This window comes from Hippocampus guttulatus, chromosome 19 (assembly GCF_054856545.1).
Source record: "Hippocampus guttulatus isolate MCC_2025c chromosome 19, RoL_Hgut_1.0, whole genome shotgun sequence".
Lineage (NCBI taxonomy): Eukaryota > Metazoa > Chordata > Actinopteri > Syngnathiformes > Syngnathidae > Hippocampus > Hippocampus guttulatus.
In genome coordinates, this window is record NC_141279.1 from 8,897,822 (window position 1) to 8,917,479 (window position 19,658).

General features: G+C 48.7%; 2 protein-coding genes across 6 annotated transcripts in view; one reads left to right on the forward strand and one right to left on the reverse strand.

Annotated features, from left to right (window-relative positions):
• lhpp (phospholysine phosphohistidine inorganic pyrophosphate phosphatase) overlaps positions 1-19,658 on the forward strand; it is a 47,780-nt gene that overhangs the window by 1,805 nt on the left and 26,317 nt on the right. The gene's annotated exons all lie outside the window — the stretch shown is intronic.
• On the reverse strand, positions 283-18,433 carry LOC147190128 (carbohydrate sulfotransferase 15-like). Of its 4 annotated transcripts, none has more exons than XM_086099267.1 (8): positions 18,286-18,433; positions 6,636-7,182; positions 5,445-5,784; positions 3,549-3,692; positions 2,591-2,750; positions 2,361-2,517; positions 1,811-1,958; positions 283-923 (listed from the first exon to the last, which is right to left on the reverse strand). In XM_086099267.1, exons 2-8 carry the CDS (start codon positions 7,137-7,139, stop codon positions 730-732), a joined length of 1,647 nt encoding a protein of 548 aa, XP_085955393.1. In that variant the 5' UTR covers positions 7,140-7,182; positions 18,286-18,433; the 3' UTR covers positions 283-729. The 4 variants fall into 4 exon arrangements, with proteins under 4 accessions (XP_085955393.1, XP_085955390.1, XP_085955391.1 ...); XM_086099264.1 differs by having other exon boundaries at positions 18,199-18,347; XM_086099265.1 differs by lacking the exon at positions 18,286-18,433 and adding an exon at positions 14,282-15,407.

Consider the following 19,658-nt stretch of genomic DNA (forward strand, 5'->3'; position numbering starts at 1 on the left):
CTGCAAAAAGAGGTATATGTTTACTGTTAGCAATATTGACCCTGTCATTAAAAAAAAAAAAAAAACCATCCTATTCTAAAAGTGGTTGGTTAAATTGTTTTCCAACAACATTTTTTTTTCAACTGTCTGTCAACTGTGCTAGGAGGCTAATACAATTATTTCAAGATGTATTTTTCTCCGAACATTGCATTTTGAAACAAAGATATGGTTTGTATTATTTATAGACTATTTTAGCCCGCAAAAATGTGCTCTGTTGAAAAAGGACCACACAGGATTTTTTTTTTTCTTGAAAAAAATTCTTTATACTGTACATTCTCGGACAAACAGGTAGGTCGCTTACACACACACACACACACACACACACACTTGTGCTTTTCACCATCTTTGATTAATTTCTGTTGCTTTCATAACTTAAAATAATTTAAATTAAATTAAATGGGCATTTGAAGAGGAGGAGGAGGATGACATGAGTGGTTATTGAGCTAGAATGAGGGGCGGGGTTATGTGTGTTACAAGTTAAATCGGGCCGACAGATTTGTACTTTTTTTTTCAGCCGATGCCAATGATAATCGAATGATTGGATGATTACATTAAAAAAAACAGCAGCAAATGCTTTGCTGCCGTCTTGTGGCTTCTGCATGCAATTACAAGCGTTTTTGGGCAGGTGTCAATTACCTTGGGGATTTTGTTTTATAGCGGTGGTTCAATGTATGGGTCGGGTGTCAAGGGTCAGGGTTTGGAGTCCCAGAGAAAGGCGTCGTTGTGCAACACTTGAGCCAGCTTGCGGTTGAAAGGCGCATAGAAATGGTGCAGAACGTGTTGCGTGGCGGGGAGCATGGGGCCCAGGTCCTTGTCGGCCGGCCTCCTGCTGTTGGAAGCGGGGCTTCTGTTCAGCTCCGACTCTATCGGCTGGCTCAGTGGCCCTGTTGGTGCGTTCCCACAAAATACGAAAGAGTCCTTTCAGGTACAAAATGAATTAAAATTGCCACTAGAGGGTATTGTTGCGCAAGTTACTTCATAATCGTCATGGTCATTGATAGAGCCATAACCGAACAAATTTTATGGGGGGGGGGAAAGACAGTCAAAAAGTCAAATTTTTATTTTTGGATAAAATGTCATAATCTTATAAAAGTTGAATGCTTTGAGGCTAGTAAAAATTCATATTCAAAAAGAATGTCTAAATTATCCATGAATAAAGTTGTTATATACATTTTTTAGGGAGTGGGGGGGCATCCTTTGGGAAGCAATTTGTATATTTTGAAGAGTAAAACTTTTTTTAATCAATATTGTCCAAGAATAAAGCTGTTTAAATGAAGTTGTTAAAAAAAACCATTTTATTGCCACTATGTGTCTATTTAATTCAGTTGCGTTGCTTTGGATACTGCCTGTCCATTTAGCTTTAAAGCTAACAAAGAATGCGAAACGCAATAGATATGCCACCAAATAGCATCAGTTGAATACGGGCTGGCATATATATTTTATCCTCTGTGTAGAGCGACTTACTGCAGCTGATTGAGGACCTGAGACCGTCCTGTGTACTGTACCCCTGTATGACTGTATCTCAAAGTTCGACTGTATAATATTTTCTGTCTGTATTCAATATAGACTACTGGCCCAACGTTGAATGTTTTACTGAGTAATAGCCACCGAAAGTATATTTTCATCCCTTACGGGTTTCTGCTGTACGAGCTAATAATTACTGAGCCCGTGTTTTTGCACTTTTCCGATCAATGCAACGCAGTTGCAACATTGCGTGCCGCTTGTCCGGCTGATTAACGTGCCGCGTTGTATATCGATCGCACACGCTCACCCAGGCCAAGGAAGCGGAAAACGGTGTGCATGGTGTACTTCATGTTGGAGGCGTGGTCTTCTAGCCTGAGCACAAGGATCTGCTCACGGCTGAAGATGCTCAACCAGTCCAGCAGGTAGACGACGTAGAGGCCCACGTGCAGTCGCACCTGCACAAACCAAAAAAAAGTGCTGTGGAACCACCCATGAACTTTTTTTCCTCCCAAAATATTGTTTTCATTTTCTCAATATGAAGACATTTTCTTTATTATTAAAATGTGATGACATTAGATTGACCTTTTGTCTAAAAATAAATAACGCGCCGTCGTTTGGACCTCAAACTTTTCTCACAGGATGAGGAGGACAGCTGGAAGGCATTTTTGCATGCTCCAGCAAGCATGAGGTCACATTAGCGGATGGGCAATTAGGCCATTGGTGGAGCGTGGCGAGCCCGTAATGGGCCGGTCTGTTCTGGGGGCACTGGGACAGAGGGGGGTTCAGACGCGAGGGGCGGGCTCGAGTTGAGAACGCTCGGCGCCAAGCTCTGCAGTGTGGCGTGGCGCGGGACTCACGGGCATGGCGTTGTGGACACTGGTGTTGTAGACGCAGGAGCGAAGCGTGGAGTCGGCCAGGCAGCCGTCCAACAGCTGCAGGGACTCGGACACCTTCTCGTGGAAATCCTCCGCTGACTTGTTGGCGATGCCAAAGTACAAGTAGTCTGAATAGAGCCTGAATCACAATAAGACATTTGCAAACATCGACTTTTACCTTGGGAAACAATTGTCAACCGTTAGTTGCGCACCTTTCCACCGGGTCCCTGAGCATGACGATGAAGCGGGCGTCGGGCTGCAGGGCGTGCACAAAGTCCTGGATGAGGAAGGGCGGCTTCCCGCCGGTGGTGGCGTTGTCGTAGAAGTACACCCAGGCGTTGTTGTCCCACATGGTGGAGGCGCTGGCTTCGCCTGCCAAACACAAAAGTGGACAGCTGTGAATTTTCGGAGGGCGAATGCGCTTATGGAAAAAAAGAAATAGTAAAAGCTTCCTTGCAACCACATAAATGTGCCTTATCACCCCCTCTGGAGGTTTGGAGTTCTACGATAAATTTAGGACTCGAACTGTTGAACATAATTGATAGATAAGGAACCCTTTTCTTAAAAAAAAAAAATGCGACAAAAAATATAACTTGAAATCCAAATTATTCCACTTATCCAAAGTCAAAGGCGGGCTCATGTACATGGAGGGTTGAAGGCGGCAATGCGGCAAACCGGCTTTCCAGAGGCGCGCCACTCTGGCCGGAGACACCCTGAGGCACGGCGTGTGAATACTGATCGGGGGATTTGGTGCCTCGCCACAGATTATTTATTTAAACTGAGAAACAAAACGGGACGAGCCAGCTCAGCTGCGCTCAATAGTTGCGACGTGATTTCTTTTGCGCTTGGATAAGGCTAAGCAAGGAGCGTATTGAGTTAGCTGCTTAGCGAGATGCATATTAATTAGCTTATTTGGTTGATTGGTTGGTTAGTCTGTTGCATGGTTAGCGGCAAGTACATTTTTTGGGGGAGTAAATTCTAGCACTGAGTTGCTAAATTTGGTGGCTGTTTTTGCTTATTTGGTTCGGGGGTGGGTTAATTTGTTGCTTGGCTGGAAGCTAATTAGTTGCTTCAGGGAGGTTGTATTGTGCAACTGTAAATTATTGTACACGAGACAAACTTGGCAAATATTTGACCCGGCGTTCCCACAAAAGTGTGACGCAATATTACCAATGATGACATCGGGCCGACTCGGCGTCCCACTGTTGTTAGCCGCCAAGCTGCCTTGGATCAGGTGAGCGGCCTGGTCGAACAAGTCCAGGTAGTCCTCCACCGGGTAGCGTTCATGGAAGCCCTCGCTCAGACGGATGATCCCTGCAAAGGGGGGGAAAAAAAGTGCATTCTAAATGCTAAATGTTAACGCTAGCGCTCCCTCAGTTGACGGTGCTTTTGTGCCTCTGTTAAAGGGCAAATGTGGTTCCATCTGAGCCAATGTGCTCTAATGACAGTACGCAAGGTAAAACAGCAAAGCACTCTCGAGTGGGCGTGCAATACGCAGATAATGAGCGGGGCCCCGAGTGTCGCCGTACAGCGCCTCGTTCTACTTAGCAAGGTGGTGGTGGAGGGGAGGATGGGGGTTGGGGGGGGGGACTCTGGGAAAATGCTCCCCAGCTGCATCATTATTCCAAGTGTCACATGTTACTCGCAAGGTGGGATGGCGGCGGGCGACGCTAAGAAGCGCATAGCTCCCATTCCATCAATCTTTGTTTCATCTCGTTGGTTTTTGATCATCATGCGGGATTTTTTTTTTTCCTACTGATGGATATGGTGAGCGGCATCAGTGCCGCTGCTGAATATCATGGCCATGAATATCATGTATGATATCTTTTTTTTAATGTCAAAGGGCTGTATGATGGGTTCCTGAAGGCTTTGAAGCGAGTTAGTTACCTCAACTCTCAAAAACAATCATGTCCCATTCCTCTTCTGCCTTCTTGGTGTTTTTTTAATAAGTGCTGTATTATAATTCACTTCACACAGTTATACTCTAATGACGTGACCAGTTCAAGAGTTCTGCATCCAACGACGGTATTTGTCATCCCACTGATTTGTGCATTGCGCATTGGCGGTAATCAATAAGATTACTCAAAGTAATGTAGAAGGACCAAAATCCCACAGGTGCCAAAAAAAAAAAAAACTGGCGTGAATTGACAACTAAAGGATGAGTGTAGCGTCACGGGAACTTTGCTAGGACTACAAATAAATAAATAAATAAATAAACATGAGTAGGAGTCATACAGATGAAAGCAAATCTTTCTCCCTCCTAGCTGAGCTCAGCATTGCGCTGCGAGTGATCGATGCCTTCATAAGGTTTTTGTGAGCTTGAGCGTCATCAAGGGTGCAATCAAAAGGCTTGGAAAAAATACGATTTCGGCCCTGCTCTGGAATATTGCAACATTAACAATATGCAAGTGAAATTATTTGAAAAGTTTTTTTTCTGCTTTAAAGCAGCTCAAAGGCGCACGCACGCATAAAAAAAAACATTTAGAGGAGGATAGACGTGCACTCGTGTGGTGGGAAATTGGCGCGCAAATTGAGTCATCGTTCTGCGATTTGCGCGGCAGCTGTTCTTAAAGGCGGCATTAAGAGATTATAATCACTGCACCGCCTGGGAGCTTGTGCCTCTTTCAACTCGCTGTTATTTATCTCGTCTGCCTCCGTAATCAAGTCAGCGCGGTTTTGAAGCGCGCCGTCACGTCGGCGTATCGAGCTTCCGTCGGACCGCTGAGCGGCTGCCTGAGTTCACTGCGCCCAATCAAAACTGGCACCAAGTCAGCAGTGAATTTCGGCACTTCTTTGTCTTGAGTCATATTCCGATTTTTGTGTGCCCCCAAATCAAGATTTTTTGGTGCAGCCTGTCGGCAATTTTAGCCAAGCAAGTCGCATGCACGAAAATTGGTGACTTGAGCCAGGCTCAAGTCAAGTCATGTGACTCGAGTTTCTCGAGCAGAACGCAGCTGGGGACCATGTTTTGTAAGTTGATGATATATTTATCTCATGTTACGCTACTAATTATCTCGGGTTTAAATCTAGGCTGCCTTAACGTTTACAAGCATCCGGCGAACTCACCGAACCTCTTGCGGGTCCACCAGTGTGGCTCTTTGAAGGTGGAGAACTTGACGTCGGGGTGCAGCCGCAGGCGGTCGTAAAGATCCGTGGTGCCGCACTTTGGCTGTCCGATGATGTAGAAATACGGCAGGCAGCGGATGCGGTAAAGTTTCCCGTCGCTGCTCCGCAAGTGCTCTCGGAAAGTGTCTCTCAAGTGCTGGAAGACGGCGCGGAAGCGGCGTGCGTAGTGCGCGTACAAGTTGGCGCGGTATGGGTTTGAGGTGACGTTGCCCGCATACTCCTCGTACCAGCAGGGGTTGCGGAAACCTGGAAGGAATTGGCGCGGGATGACTGAAAACATCTGGAAAGAGAAAAAAAATAGATCATCAATTCTTCACAGCTTGAAAAAATTTGCAAGAAATTAGCAACGTCTGAATCAGGCCGTTAGTTATCTTTGCGTCCGTTGTCTTGTCGTTTTTAAGATGAATTTTTAAGGCTGTCGGAAGAGGCTCCAACTGAGGTCCGACACTTTGTATTCCAGGGAGGTTGATGGAAGCCGTGCACCGGAAACCCCAAACTAACCCCAAAAGGCCGGCCGGCTAAGCTAACAAAGTTAGCCACACCCTCCTCTTTGTGATGCCGCGCGACGGCGAGAAATTCAAGTTTTAGCAAGGTGTACTGAATTATCAGCCCTCAACTGAAACTAAAAGTATCGCATTGCACAAGTATTGACCAATTTCAATGCCAACCTTGGTGTAATCAATATTTGCGTCTTAGAGAGCTAATAATGCAAAAAAGTGTTGCAGCACAGGCAACTCTCACACTCTCCTCACGATCAAAAGCCTGACAAAGCCGAACGCCAGTTCCTCCAAATGCAATTAACGGCCAGATACGTTGGGACGCAGGATATCGATCGTCCCACGTGGGGGCCGCCCTCCTTTTCATTCGCGTGTCGGACCAGAAATGAGTTATGTCGCAAACAGCCGAGGCAGAAGTCGTTATCGTTTGAATTAACGGGCCAATCGAAGACGCCGCTGAGTGTTAGAGACGGCAGCCTTAAATACATGACCTTTCGATTATAGTTTTATTTTTGTACACGGCATTTGAATCAAATCGGTAGAATTGAAATCATCAACATTAAAGCCAACAGCAAGTTTTATTTTTTTTTAACACTGCCCATGAATCCCAGATTGACTCGAGGTGGTTACTCACATGTTGCTCACTGCGAACCAGAGCCTTGAGCTCCGGTAGCTGTCGGGCACCGTGGAACTCCACCTTGGACACGATGGACTTGACCACCAGCTGAAGGTGTGCGTAGTCCTTAACGGAGGACAGGGTGAAAGCAAAGGGTCCCGGGGGATTGACCAAGTGGTGATAAGGCGACGGCGTGAGCAGGAGATCTTTCCTTTCCCCCGTCAGTATGTACGAGGCCATGATGACGAACGTGACGGCCACGCCGAGGAGGACGCCGCACAGGCGGACCTTGCGGAAGCAGCCGGGGGCGCTCCACCTCCTCGGGAGCTCGGGCTTCACCTGCAGGACGGCGAACAGGTTCATGGGCGCCTGGTCCACCTGCAGGAGTAGCGGCCTCTTGCGATAGTCGTCACCCCCCGAGTCCAGCAGGGTGTACTTGTAGTCCATGTGGGTCACGGTCCGCGACTGCTGCCTCGCGGCGGGAGCCCAGAGTTTGGAGGAGCTTAGGTGACGACCGTCCATGACAGGATGGTGACAAGACGCCACCTCATCCGCCGATGGCTCCCTGACAGGAAGCGAAACAAGGGTCGATGTATGTCATTCACAGGCGGAATTCATTGATGCAAACGCAGCTTAACGTAAGCCACATTGGTGGAAACCACAGAACGAGTGGGACAAAACCAGGAAGTTGCGCCATTTCTACCGGCTTAGCAGAACCGGTTTAGCAGATTTGACACAGGCTAATGACTCACTTGCGGTTGACGCCTGTCAAAGTCAGATGGTGTTTCAAAATATCACGGCTCTCAGTAATATCTACACAGGATGGGGTTCTTCATTTTCCCTGACTTGCATTAGATTTACACACACGCAAAAAAAAAAAGCTACGCCCGATAAGACATAGGATGTCTGCCGTTTTGCTGCAAAGCACACATTTTCGGTTTGGTAATGCAACCCAAAATGTAAAATGTTGGCCCCTGAAGCCAATTTTACTCAGCAGCATGACATTTAGTCGGCATGTCTTCTCATGAGTAGACCACAAAAAAAGTCTCGACAAGCTATGGAGGTCTTCCATGTTGGTTCAAAGGTCACATTCTGAGTTGAGTAATGCAACTCACAATGTTGTTCAGTGTCAGCCCCTGAAGTCATTTTCACCAAGTCTTGTGGAATTTGATAGACATGTCTATCATGAGTGGAGCCCTGAAAACATTCTCATGACGCCATCCCCGAAAGGCAGAGGTAGTCTGCCATTTTGTTTCAAAGTGGCAATTTTGGTCTCCCTTTGGCCATTGCCAGCACAAACTCCCAAGGCCACGCAATATTTTAGTGCTGAACTCCAACCGCCCCCTCCCCTGCTGCACGCAATCGCAATATGGAAGCAGCGATAAGGAAATGTGGGATGATTCCAAAGGGGGGGGGGGGGTCGGGCTTTGGCCGGACATCCATTCCAACAAAGCCGATGTGGGTCGGATGCGGGATTGTGTTATCGGAGAATCATATTTCTCACGAGGATCAAGAGTCAGGAATGGGCCAAAGAAATAATTTTCTTTTTTTTTTCCTACTTGGAAAAAAAAATAGTTCAAGATGATGGCGATAAGTGAATGCGACACCCAAGAACACACGGGTTTGAATCGCTTATGCAGACGTGATGTAGCGAGGATGTGCCGCTCCACCTGTGCTCATTCATCAGGCGATAAGAAACGCTGCGGAGGTGACTCATCAACCTCCCTCCACTCCCCTCACAGGTGCACCCCCATCCCCCTTATCTGTGGGGCCGATAAGAGGATGCCTCATCCTCGCTTAGGCGGTGTCATTTACCTCGCCATCTTGCCACATCAACGCAGGCGCACAGGCAGAGGAATAACAAGTACCACCCGCCCCCCCCCCCCCTCCCAGCTTGGCGAAGAGGCTTTTTTATCGATGAAAAAGAGCCCGAGGAGCAGCTGAAACTAGTCAGATAGGAACTTTGATTTTTTATTTATATATATATATTTTTTTGTAATTTTGGGTGGGAGTTGAACACATTGCGCGCCGCCTGAAAATGGTAGAAAACAGAAAATGCAGCCCCACCCATTGTGAGGGTCTGCAGCCAAATTTGTTGCTGAAAGTCAAATTTGCAGCAAACGTTTGAATCGAAACTGTTGTACGCTTCATGGTCGCAAAATTGAGAGTTTGGAATTCTGATTCAGAATCTGGTGGCAACGATAACTATCATAAATTCCATTTTTGAAAATCCCAATATTTTTATTTGTAGTGCTACTTCTTTCAAAAAAATAATATATCAATACTATAGCCTAGATCACAGGTGTCAAACTTGAGGCGCGGGGGCCAGATCTGGCCCGCCACATCATTTTATGTGGCCCGTGAGAGCAAATCAAAAATGTCAACTTCCACGATACTTACTAAAATTCGCCACAAGTAAAAGTTGAGCTGGCGACCAAGAAGGGTGGTTTTGCTGACCATAAACAAGCAGAGAGATGAAAAGGGTTGCCGTGATCAGATTTTTGAGGGATATACAAAAAGAGCAGAATGACGAGTGTAAATGGCGCGTCTTAAGTGTGTCAACAAAGGAAATCAATTTCGAATAAGGCGTCAAATGAAGCGGGAGCAAAGCTGACGAGCCGAGCGTGAAATTAATCCGGGGCTATGGGAGGAGGCGGGAGGGGGGGGGGGTGATATCGGCAATTGGATTTGTTGCTCACCGCCGCTGAGATCCCTTAACATAAAAAGCCCGACGTACATGAAATGCTTTAATGCCGGGCCTTGAGATGGCGATGTCATTGGATTTAAACATTTTGCGTAAGTTTGTTCTACGCATAGGGAAGGCCACATTTGGTAATGATGGGCAAAGGTCCCGTGGATGAAGAAGGTATACACACCCCTGTTCTATTTTTGTGATTTAAAAAAAAAACAATAAAACAAAATCGGAGCTTGTTGACAGACAGTACTTGCCAGAAATTCCCCCTAGGCGTCTTCACTCTTTCTGTTAGCCTCTTAGCATTTAAAAATGGGTGTGTAGACTTTTCCTATCCACTCTTCGATGTTTTTGCGCGTCGGCAGCTCAGGTGGCTTCCCCGTTCGGCGCTCGGCTTCCGCTTATCTTTTATTCATCCTTTTATCTCGCGTGAGGCCGACGCTAGAAGGCCAACGGGGATCTTTATCAGCGTAAACAATTGCGGCAGCTAAGGAAGGAAAAAACATGTTTTAGCGAGAACGCATGCAAAATAATTGCAGACTTTCCTTCCCATGAATAATTGATCAGGCCGAACTTATTATGCGCCTGCAACTCAACATCTAACTTTAGAACATGAATAGGCAAAGGAAAGTATGACAAGTCGCCGTGTTATTTTGCGATCACGCAACCGCATGTTGTTCTTATATTATTGTTAACTGCGTAAAATTCATATATATACTATACAATAAGCCAAAGCATTGCGTGTGGGTTTGCTGACAAATTGTGAGATGTCTTTATGGGAAGGGGAGGCGAGGGGGGGGGCATTTTCAATTTTCCCAGCTGTTCCGCTTTGTGGAGAAATACAACACACACGCACTTTGTGTTTACAGCCGTGATCATAATTAGGAGTCTGCCACCGCGCAATCTCTTAAAGAGCAAGCGTGCGCTCTGATCACTTGACTCTGTAATCAACGATCAGCACATGAGAAGAGAAAGAAAAAAACAGCACCATAAACACGACAGATGACCTATGCTGATATGAAAGCAAGAGCACAAGCAGGTTTTTTTTTTCACTGCTGTCTGACCACCAGTCCCCTTTTTTTATGCGTCTAATTTCAAAGAAGGAAAAAAAAACTGTATTCCAATTGTTTTTCAATGCAAAGGCTGCTTTGCTGTAATTGCTAAGTACACGCACGCACACAAAATTTGCGGCCTTTGTACAATTCTCGCAATCGTTCACCACTTAAAGTGCCTCGTTCACACTGTCTGTAGCCAAGTGTCGTAAATTGGGAAATTTATCCAGGAGGAAGAAAAAAAAATTCTATAGTAAGGAAGCTTTATGGAAATGGATGAAAATTTCCCCCTCCGTCCCCCCAATGCCCCCAAACAAACGGTGACTTATCACGCGACTTGCGAGTGTATTCTTGGGTTCATTTGACGGGGCTCCAGCTGCAAGCGTGCGCGCACGCACGCGCACGCATGCAAGTTTGTTGTGGCGAGGCATCGACGGTGCGCTCTGAAAGGAGGACATTATGCCCGCCTCCCGAGCGGGGCGCCCGCAAAACTTTTCCACCCTGCATTTGACTTGGGCGTGCGTGTCAAGCCTGCGAAAGGCTTGGAAAGGCGCCTGGCTGCAGCAGCACGCAACTCTCCCAAATGTCAACAAGCACGTTTGAATGGGAGAAGGCGATGCGCGAAACGTACCATGTGTTGCCGGCAGCCCCGTTACGCGGCCGCCGGGGTCGAGCAACTTCTCGCCGCGCTACGGGTGTCCATTCCCGCACGGGATTTGTGCTGAGAGGAGACAATCCACTGTGATGGAATTGTGTGAAAGCATACGATGAGCCCAAGCTGATGCTGCTCGTCTGTCTTCCTTCCGTTCGTCCTTCCTTCCTTCCTTCCTGCCTGCCTGCCTGTGTTCCGAACACTGACTAGCGCGCTCGTTCGCTGCTTCTCCCTCTGGCTCCTCTCTGATGAAAGGGAGGGGGCAGGGGCAGCCCCCCCCCCCAAAGGCAACCCCCCACCCTCCACTTTGCTCCCCGCCACACACACACACACACCATGTTATTACATATCTTCTCCATCATGCACACATGTATTTTCATCTGTAGTTTGGTCGAAAGGAGACGCAACTGCAAAATTATACGCTAAAACGCTTTTGCACGGGTTTGAAAAAAAACGGTTCGTCCTTAAAAACCATTGAAACATTCTCACGTTTACTACTGAAACACTCCCACGTGCACTACAGGAAGGCTCAGGTAGCATTAAAATACATAATCTCACACAAACACTACTGAAACACTCACACGCACTACTAAAACGATCAAACGCGCTACTGTAGCAGTCTTGCATACGTGAATGAAACGCACAAACTGCTGTGATGCTCTTGCGTACACTACAGATACATATTCATCCCTACAAACAACTGAAACAATTTTCCTGAAAGATGCGCGTTATATAGTTCAATGAAAGACATGTGCACGTTACTTCATTAGGAAAACGTGAATGTGGAAATGTCATCGTCTTGCCCCTCCAACCCCCATCATGCTTGGCTTGTTGTGATGTTGTGGAGAATCGATGGCGGGGGAGGGGAGTCGCCACTGCCACCAGCGAGACAGCCACGGCTCAAAAGCTGCTTCGTCGCTCCCGTTAAGACAAGCGAGGATTTCTAGGCCACGTGTGCAATTGTCGTATGGCTCACTTAGCCAGCGAATACATGCGTCCGGATATACGCGGCGGTATGTTGTGTGTAACATAACCTCGTGGATTTTAGTACAAAAGCAGGGTGCTCCATCGGGGGATTTATTTGGCACACGTGCGGGTGCCGTTTCGCCGCCGCATCCATCAATGCAGCCCGTGCTCGCGGGAATTTTATGTACGATTTCATGAAAGGAAGAAAATTACAGCACATTAGAATTCTGTTGATAAAAGAAAAATCTAGATCTACCTACCAAAAGTTCAGTTAATACCCAAATGACCAAACGAAGAATTAGCAATTTTTTTCCTGTCCAAAGATACAAAAAATAAATAATAATACTTTAAATCAAGCAATAAATCTCAAGAACGATTGGGATTTTAAACAAAACAGATTTAAAATATACAAAACAAATGTTACTTCTTTTCCTGCAACAAAAAAAATATGTTAATAATACACTTAAAGCATTTCTTTTAATCCAGTTTGAATGAATGGGCTCCCCCCCACCCCCCCATACCTTGGAGTGTGCCTGTGTGCGCTTTATTCAGGACACGCTTCTGGACGCTTTTCAAGTAAGCGTCAACTTGCATTATTTCTTATTATTGCTTGCACTTATTGCAATAAGCAGGCAGCCCCCTGAGGGGGGCTGCTTACCTCACTCTCGCTCACTGTATAGATTTTTCCACCATTTCATCATATGATTCTTTGTGTGGCTCGAGTGATCTCAGCTTTTATTGAAAAAAAAAAAAAAAAAAAAGTTTGGGAGGGAATTTCAGACTTAGAATGACTCTCCCGAGTCGTCTTTATTTTGCCGTCAGTATTTTGTTGCTATGTCTGGTTTGAGTGCCGCGGGGGGTCGGAACGGATGGGTGGGTGGGTGTCTGGTGGTCCGGGCTTGAGCTTGACTAAGTGTTTTGGTTCCAGGGATTGCGTGTGATGGCGGCGCGGTGTCATGACTACATCATGACCCCGATCCCGTGTGAATTCGCAGATGTGCGCTTCCATTCATTCGCGCAATCGCATTTAATAAGACTCATCCACATTCATAAGCAGGAAATGCAAGGGCTCTGCTATACTGTCATTTGGATGTGCGATGCTGTTTTCCGACGTTATGCTGTGTAACGCTAGTTTATGCGATGCTATCCATTGCGTTGCTTAGCATGCGACAAGCTAAGTCGTGCGATGTCACGTTCGCATACCAGGGTTTTGACAGCGTGACTGTACAAATGAAGGTCATGTTCCAGGGCCGTACAATAAGAGCAGTGTTTCACTCTTGATGGGGGAACCACTCCCCCCCCACCCTTCCCAACTGCTCCATGTAGCGGAGTGGAAGGGGTCACCCGCTGAGCTATTTTAAGGCCGCACTATAAATATAGGAAGCATTCGTCAGCGCTGAACATAACAGTCGATTATCTGTTATTCAGGAATTTGCGCATATTGGGGCGGGGGGGGGGGGTAAATATATCGTGGAGCTTGTCACCGAGGTGCCGGAGAGTTGAGTGGAAAAGCAAACCTCTTGGATGGAGCGGGGGGTTGAGTCGGAAAAGGGGGGCGCAGCGGGCATTTTACAGCCACGTGTGCTTCGTACAGTCTGTTCACGTTGACTGTATAACATACTTGACATATTGTAACGTTCTCGTGCTAACGTACCATCTTTTATATCCCATCACCTGCACTATGTAATGGCGTAGACCGAACAAAGGATAGCAATATTGCTATTCCTCCATTGCCCATTTTTGATGATGTTGCGCCTTTTCCAGAAACGACTTTGTTTGTGTTTCTGATTGGCTATCTTGCATTTTTTTATACATATCGTTGAAAAAATATGGAGAAAATGTCATCATTTCGATCTCTGCAACATGTTTTCCTCTGCATAGCCCCGAAAGAGGTAAAATAGCCTAGGTGCCATTTTTTGGAAGCAGGCGGTCAATCAAAATGACCTGCAGCTCCTTTTGGGTTGATTGTTTTTTGTGCCTTGCAGCAAAGACAGCGGCATTATAAAGGCCACGCCTCCTGGGGAAAAAGCGGCGGCCGCCGCCGCCTCCTCGACACTAAATTGAGATTTTGTTCCAAACAAAACAAGCCTCCTCCGAGCAAACGCGGATAACAAATCACCACACTCGGGTTACTTTGCAGCTGCAGTACGTTTGAGATTCGCTCCACATCATAGTCTGCTCAGGTGTACGAATGCTACTTGCAGAAATTATTTTTATGTTATGATTATTGTTATTATTATTATTTGGACCCTTTAAAAAAAACTTTGCATCGCTAATAATTGCTCCCAGCTTTAATTCTGACCCTTTCCCCATGCGTTTGCTTCATCAGTTGAGTCGCTGCGGCATCCCATTCAGCGTGACAGCGTATGACTTCTGTCATTCAAGCGTCTGCAAACATCACCGAAAATGGGTGGGACGAAAAACAGAGATATAAAAACACCCATGGGATTATCCACAATTAGTAATGCATCCTCATGAATATTAATGAGCTGCGAGTGTCTTTATCAGCTGTGTGCAGATGACTACCTTGGGCTCTTTCAAAGGCACACAGAGGCTGCCGATTATCTTCTCAAACTCATCCATCCATCCATCCATCCATCTTCTACCGCTTATCCGGGGCCGGGTCGCGGGGGCAACAGCTTTAGCAGGGAAGCCCAGACTTCCCTCTCCCTAGCTACTTCTTCCAGCTCTCCCCGGGGGATCCCGAGGCGTTCCCAGGCCAGCTGGGTGACATAGTCACTCCAGCGTGTCCTGGGTCTTCCTCGGGGTCTCCTCCCAGTGGGACATGCCCGGAACACCTCACCAGGGAGGCGTTCAGGAGGCATCCGAATCAGATGCCCAAGCCACCTCATCTGGCTCCTCTCGATGTGGAGGAGAAGCGGCTCGACTCTGAGCCCCTCCCGGATGACCGAGCTTCTCACCTTATCTCTAAGGGAGAGCCCGGACACCCTGCGGAGAAAACTCATTTCGGCCGCTTGTATCCGGGATCTCGTTCTTTCGGTCACGACCCATAGCTCGTGACCATAGATGAGGGTTGGAACGTAGATCGACCGGTAAATTGAGAGCTTCGCCCTTCGGCTCAGCTCCTTCTTCACCACGACAGACCGATACAACGTCCGCATCACAGCAGACGCTGCACCGATCCGCCTGTCGATCTCTCGCTCCCTCCTGCCCTCACTCGTGAACAAGACCCCAAGATACTTAAACTCCTCCACTTGGGGCAAGATCTCTCCCCCGACCCGGAGGGGGCACTCCACCCTTTTCCGACTGAGGACCATGGTTTCAGATTTGGAGGTGCTGATTTTCATCCCAACCGCTTCACACTCGGCTGCGAAACGCTCCAGTGAGAGTTGGAGAGCCCCGTTTGAAGGAGCCAACAGCACCACATCATCTGCAAAAAGCAGGGATGCAATACTGAGGCCACCAAAACGGACGCCCTCAACGCTTCGGCTGCGCCTAGAAATTCTGTCCATAAAGATTATGAACAGAATCGGCGACAAAGGGCAGCCTTGGCGGAGTCCTACCCTCACTGGAAACGATTCCGACTTACTGCCGGCAATGCGAACCAAACTCTGACATCGGTGGTATAGTGACCGAATAGCCCGTATCAGGGGGTTCGGTACCCCATACCCACGAAGCACCCCCCACAGAACTCCCCGAGGGACACGGTCAAACGCCTTCTCCAAGTCCACAAAACACATGTAGACTGGTTGGGCGAATTCCCACATACCCTCGAGGACCCTGCTAAGGGTGTAGAGCTGGTCCACTGTTCCACGGCCGGGACGAAAACCACACTGCTCCTCCTCAATCTGAGGCTCGACTTCCTGACGGACCCTCCTCTCCAGCACCCCTGAATAGACCTTACCAGGGAGGCTGAGGAGTGTGATCCCTCTGTAGTTGGAACACACCCTCCGGTCCCCCTTTTTAAAAAGAGGGACTACCACCCCGGTCTGCCAATCCAGAGGCACTCTCCCCGTTGACCACGCGATGTTGCAGAGGCGTGTCAACCAGGACAGCCCCACAACATCCAGAGCCCTGAGGAACTCCGGGCGGATCTCATCCACCCCTGGGGCCCTGCCACCGAGGAGCTTTTTAACCACATCGGTGACTTCAACCACAGAGATAGGAGAGCCCACCTCAGGGTCCTCAGACTCTGCTTCCTCCAAGGAAGACGTGTTGGTGGAGTTGAGGAGGTCTTCGAAGTACTCTGCCCACCGGTTCACAACGTCCCGAGTCGAAGTCAGCAGTGCCCCATCCCCACTGTACACAGTGTTAGTGGTGCACTGCTTCCCCCTCCTGAGACGTCGGATGGTGGACCAGAATTTCCTCGAAGCCGTCCGGAAGTCGGCTTCCATGGCCTCACCGAACTCTTCCCACGCTCGGGTTTTTGCCTCGGCGACCAGCGAGGCTGCGTTCCGCTTGGCCAGTCGATACCCGTCAGCTGCCTCTGGGGTCCCACAGGCCATAAAGGCTCGATAGGACTCCTTCTTCAGCTTGACGGCATCCCTTACTGCTGGTGTCCACCAGCGAGTACGAGGGTTGCCGCCACGACAGGCACCAACCACTTTACGGCCACAACTCAGATTGGCCGCCTCAACAATAGAGGCACGGAACATGGTCCACTCGGACTCAATGTCCCCCGTCTCCCCCGGAACATGGGAAAAGCTCTGTCGGAGGTGGGAGTTGAAACTCCTTCTGACAGGGGATTCCGCCAGACGCTCCCAACAAACCCTCACAATACGTTTGGGTCTGCCAGGACGGACCGGCATCTTTCCCCACCATCGGAGCCTACTCACCACCAGGTGGTGATCAGTTGACAGCTCCGCCCCTCTCTTCACCCGAGTGTCCAAAACATGCGGCCGCAAATCCGATGATACAACCACAAGGTCGATCATCGAACTACGGCCCAGGGTGTCCTGGTGCCAAGTGCACATATGGACACCCTTATGTTTGAACAAGGTGTTCGTTATGGACAGTCCGTGACGAGCACAGAAGTCCAATAACAAAACACCACTCGAGTTCTGATCGGGGGGGCCGTTCCTCCCAATCACGCCCCTCCAGGTCTCACTGTCATTGCCCACGTGAGCATTGAAGTCCCCCAGCAGAACAAGGGAGTCCCCAGCAGGAGTACTCTCCAGCACACCCTCCAAGGACTCCAAAAAGGGTGGGTATGCTGAGCTGCCGTTTGGTGCATATGCACAAACAACAGTCAGGACCCGTCCCCCCACCCGAAGGCGGAGGGAAGCAACCCTCTCGTCTACCGGTGTGAACCCCAATGTACAGGCACTGAGCCGGGGTGCAATGAGTATGCCCACACCTGCTCTGCGCCTCTCACCATGAGCAACTCCAGAGTGGAAGAGAGTCCAACCCCTCTCGAGAGAACTAGTACCAGAACCCAGGCTGTGTGTGGAGGCAAATCCAACTATATCCAGTCGGAACTTCTCTACCTCACACACCAGCTCGGGCTCCTTCCCTGCCAGAGAGGTGACATTCCATGTCCCAAGAGCTAGCTTCTGCAGCCGAGGATCGGACCGCCAGGGTCCCCGCCTTTGGCTGCCGCCCAGCTCGCATTGCACCCGACCCCTTTGACCCCTCCCACGGGTGGTGAGACCATGAGAAGGAGGACCCACGTTGCCTCTTCGGGCTGAGCCCGGCCGGGCCCCATGGGTGTAGGCCCGGCCACCAGGCGCTCGCCAACGAGCCCCACCTCCAGGCCTGGCTCCAGAGGGGGGCCCCGGTGACCCGCGTCCGGGCAAGGGAAACTGAGTGCCATCGATTTTGTCTGTCATAAGGGGTTTTGTGAGCCGTGCTTTGTCTGGTCCCTCACCTAGGACCTGTTCGCCATGGGTGACCCTGCCAGGGGCATAAAGCCCCAGACAACTTAGCTCCTAGGATCATTGGGACACACAAACCCCTCCACCACGGTAAGGTGACGGCTCCCGGAGAGGTTCTCAAACTCAATTTTTTTATTATTATTATTATTATTTTTGCCTCTCAGTACTACTTTTTCGTCATACCATTACGACATTCTTGTCAATTGAATTTTTTTCCGCCCCCAGACCATTACGTTATTGCAAAAATGAGACTTTTCCTTATATTCACACAGCATAAAATAACAACCGAAATGTCCACTTTATTTTGGTTTGAATGATGACGCTATTCATCGGTAGCCGCCTCCCGATGAATAGTGACCAGTGTTAGTGCAGGACATGAGCTCACCACCCTGGACATCCAGAAGTCCATGCCGACCCGTACGGCGGTACCAGAAGTGATTCCTCTCCTCCTGACAACATTCCTTTGGCTCACCTGCCTCCTCGCCGCAACAGCTGCTACAGTCTTCCCATTTTCCCAGGCTGCTCATTCCCAAGTTCAACGCGGGATTCTTCTGGCCATGTCGTACTCCCCCATTTCGTAGATGAACTTTATGACAGGCCCAAAACTCACGTCCGAGTCGGTTTACTTATCGAGGCGAGAGCGCCGCAGAGCGCGTGCGCTTTCCGCTCAGTCCACTGTGACTGCGGTTCGGACTTTGCTCGTGCAAACAGACGGTTAGCAAGTGATGAAAACAGGATGAACCGTGAGTTAGTTCTTTCTTTCTTTTTTTTTACTTGCAATATTTCTCTTCCCTGTTCAAATTTCCATCCGCCCTCGCCTTTCCTTCCATCCCGCTTCCTTCTTTTTTCCTTCCACCCATCCATGTTTCTGTCTTCCTGTAAGTTCATTCAAAAACCTGTGCCACTAGAGACAATAAAATTTTGGACTCGTTTTATGCCAATACCAAGGAGGCATATAAACCCCTCCCCCTCCCACCTCTTGGAAGAGCAGACCACAACTTGGTATTTCTCGAGCCTGTGTACAAACCCCTGGTGCACAGGCAGCCAACTGTGACCAGAATGGTCAGGAACTGGTCCACGGAAGCTGAAGATGCTCTGCGGGACTGCTTCGACACAACCAGGTGGGAACTCTTCAGCGAGGTTCATGGGGAGGACATTGATGCACTCACTGACACCATCACGGACTACATAAAGTTCTGTGAGGAGAACACCGTACCCACCAGAACTGTGCGGTGTTTTCCAACAACAAACCATGGATTAATCCCGACATAAAGGTCTTCCTGAAGGAGAAGAAGAGAGCTTTTATGTCGAGAAACAGAGAGGAGCTGAAGGCCGTGCAGATTCGGCTCAGAAGAAAGATCAGGGAGGGGAAGAAGATATACAGGATGAAATTGGAAGACCAGTTACAGGCCAGCAATGTCACTGGTGTCTGGAGGGGCCTGAAAACCATCTAAGGCCATGACAGCCCGAAGACATTGACTGAGAAGGACAAGGACTGGGCAGATGGACTGAACCGTTTTTTCAACCGTTTCGACCAGTCGTCTGTCCCTTCCCCCAACCACCAACTCCAACCACTCTCACTGAGGACTTCTTCTCCCCCTCCTCTTTTTACCAGCTCTCATTAACCCAGTCTGTCACCTGGTTCCTGCCTGTCCGTCACAACAGAGCAGGTGAGGAACCAACTGAGGAAGATGAATGTGAGGAAGGCAGCAAGTCCAGACAAGATCAGTTCCCGGCTCCTCAGGACCTGCTCTGACCAGCTGTGTGACATTGTCCAGCACATGTTCAACCTGAGCCTGAAGCTGGGCAGAGCTCCACAGCTGTGGAAAACTTTGTGCCTGGTCC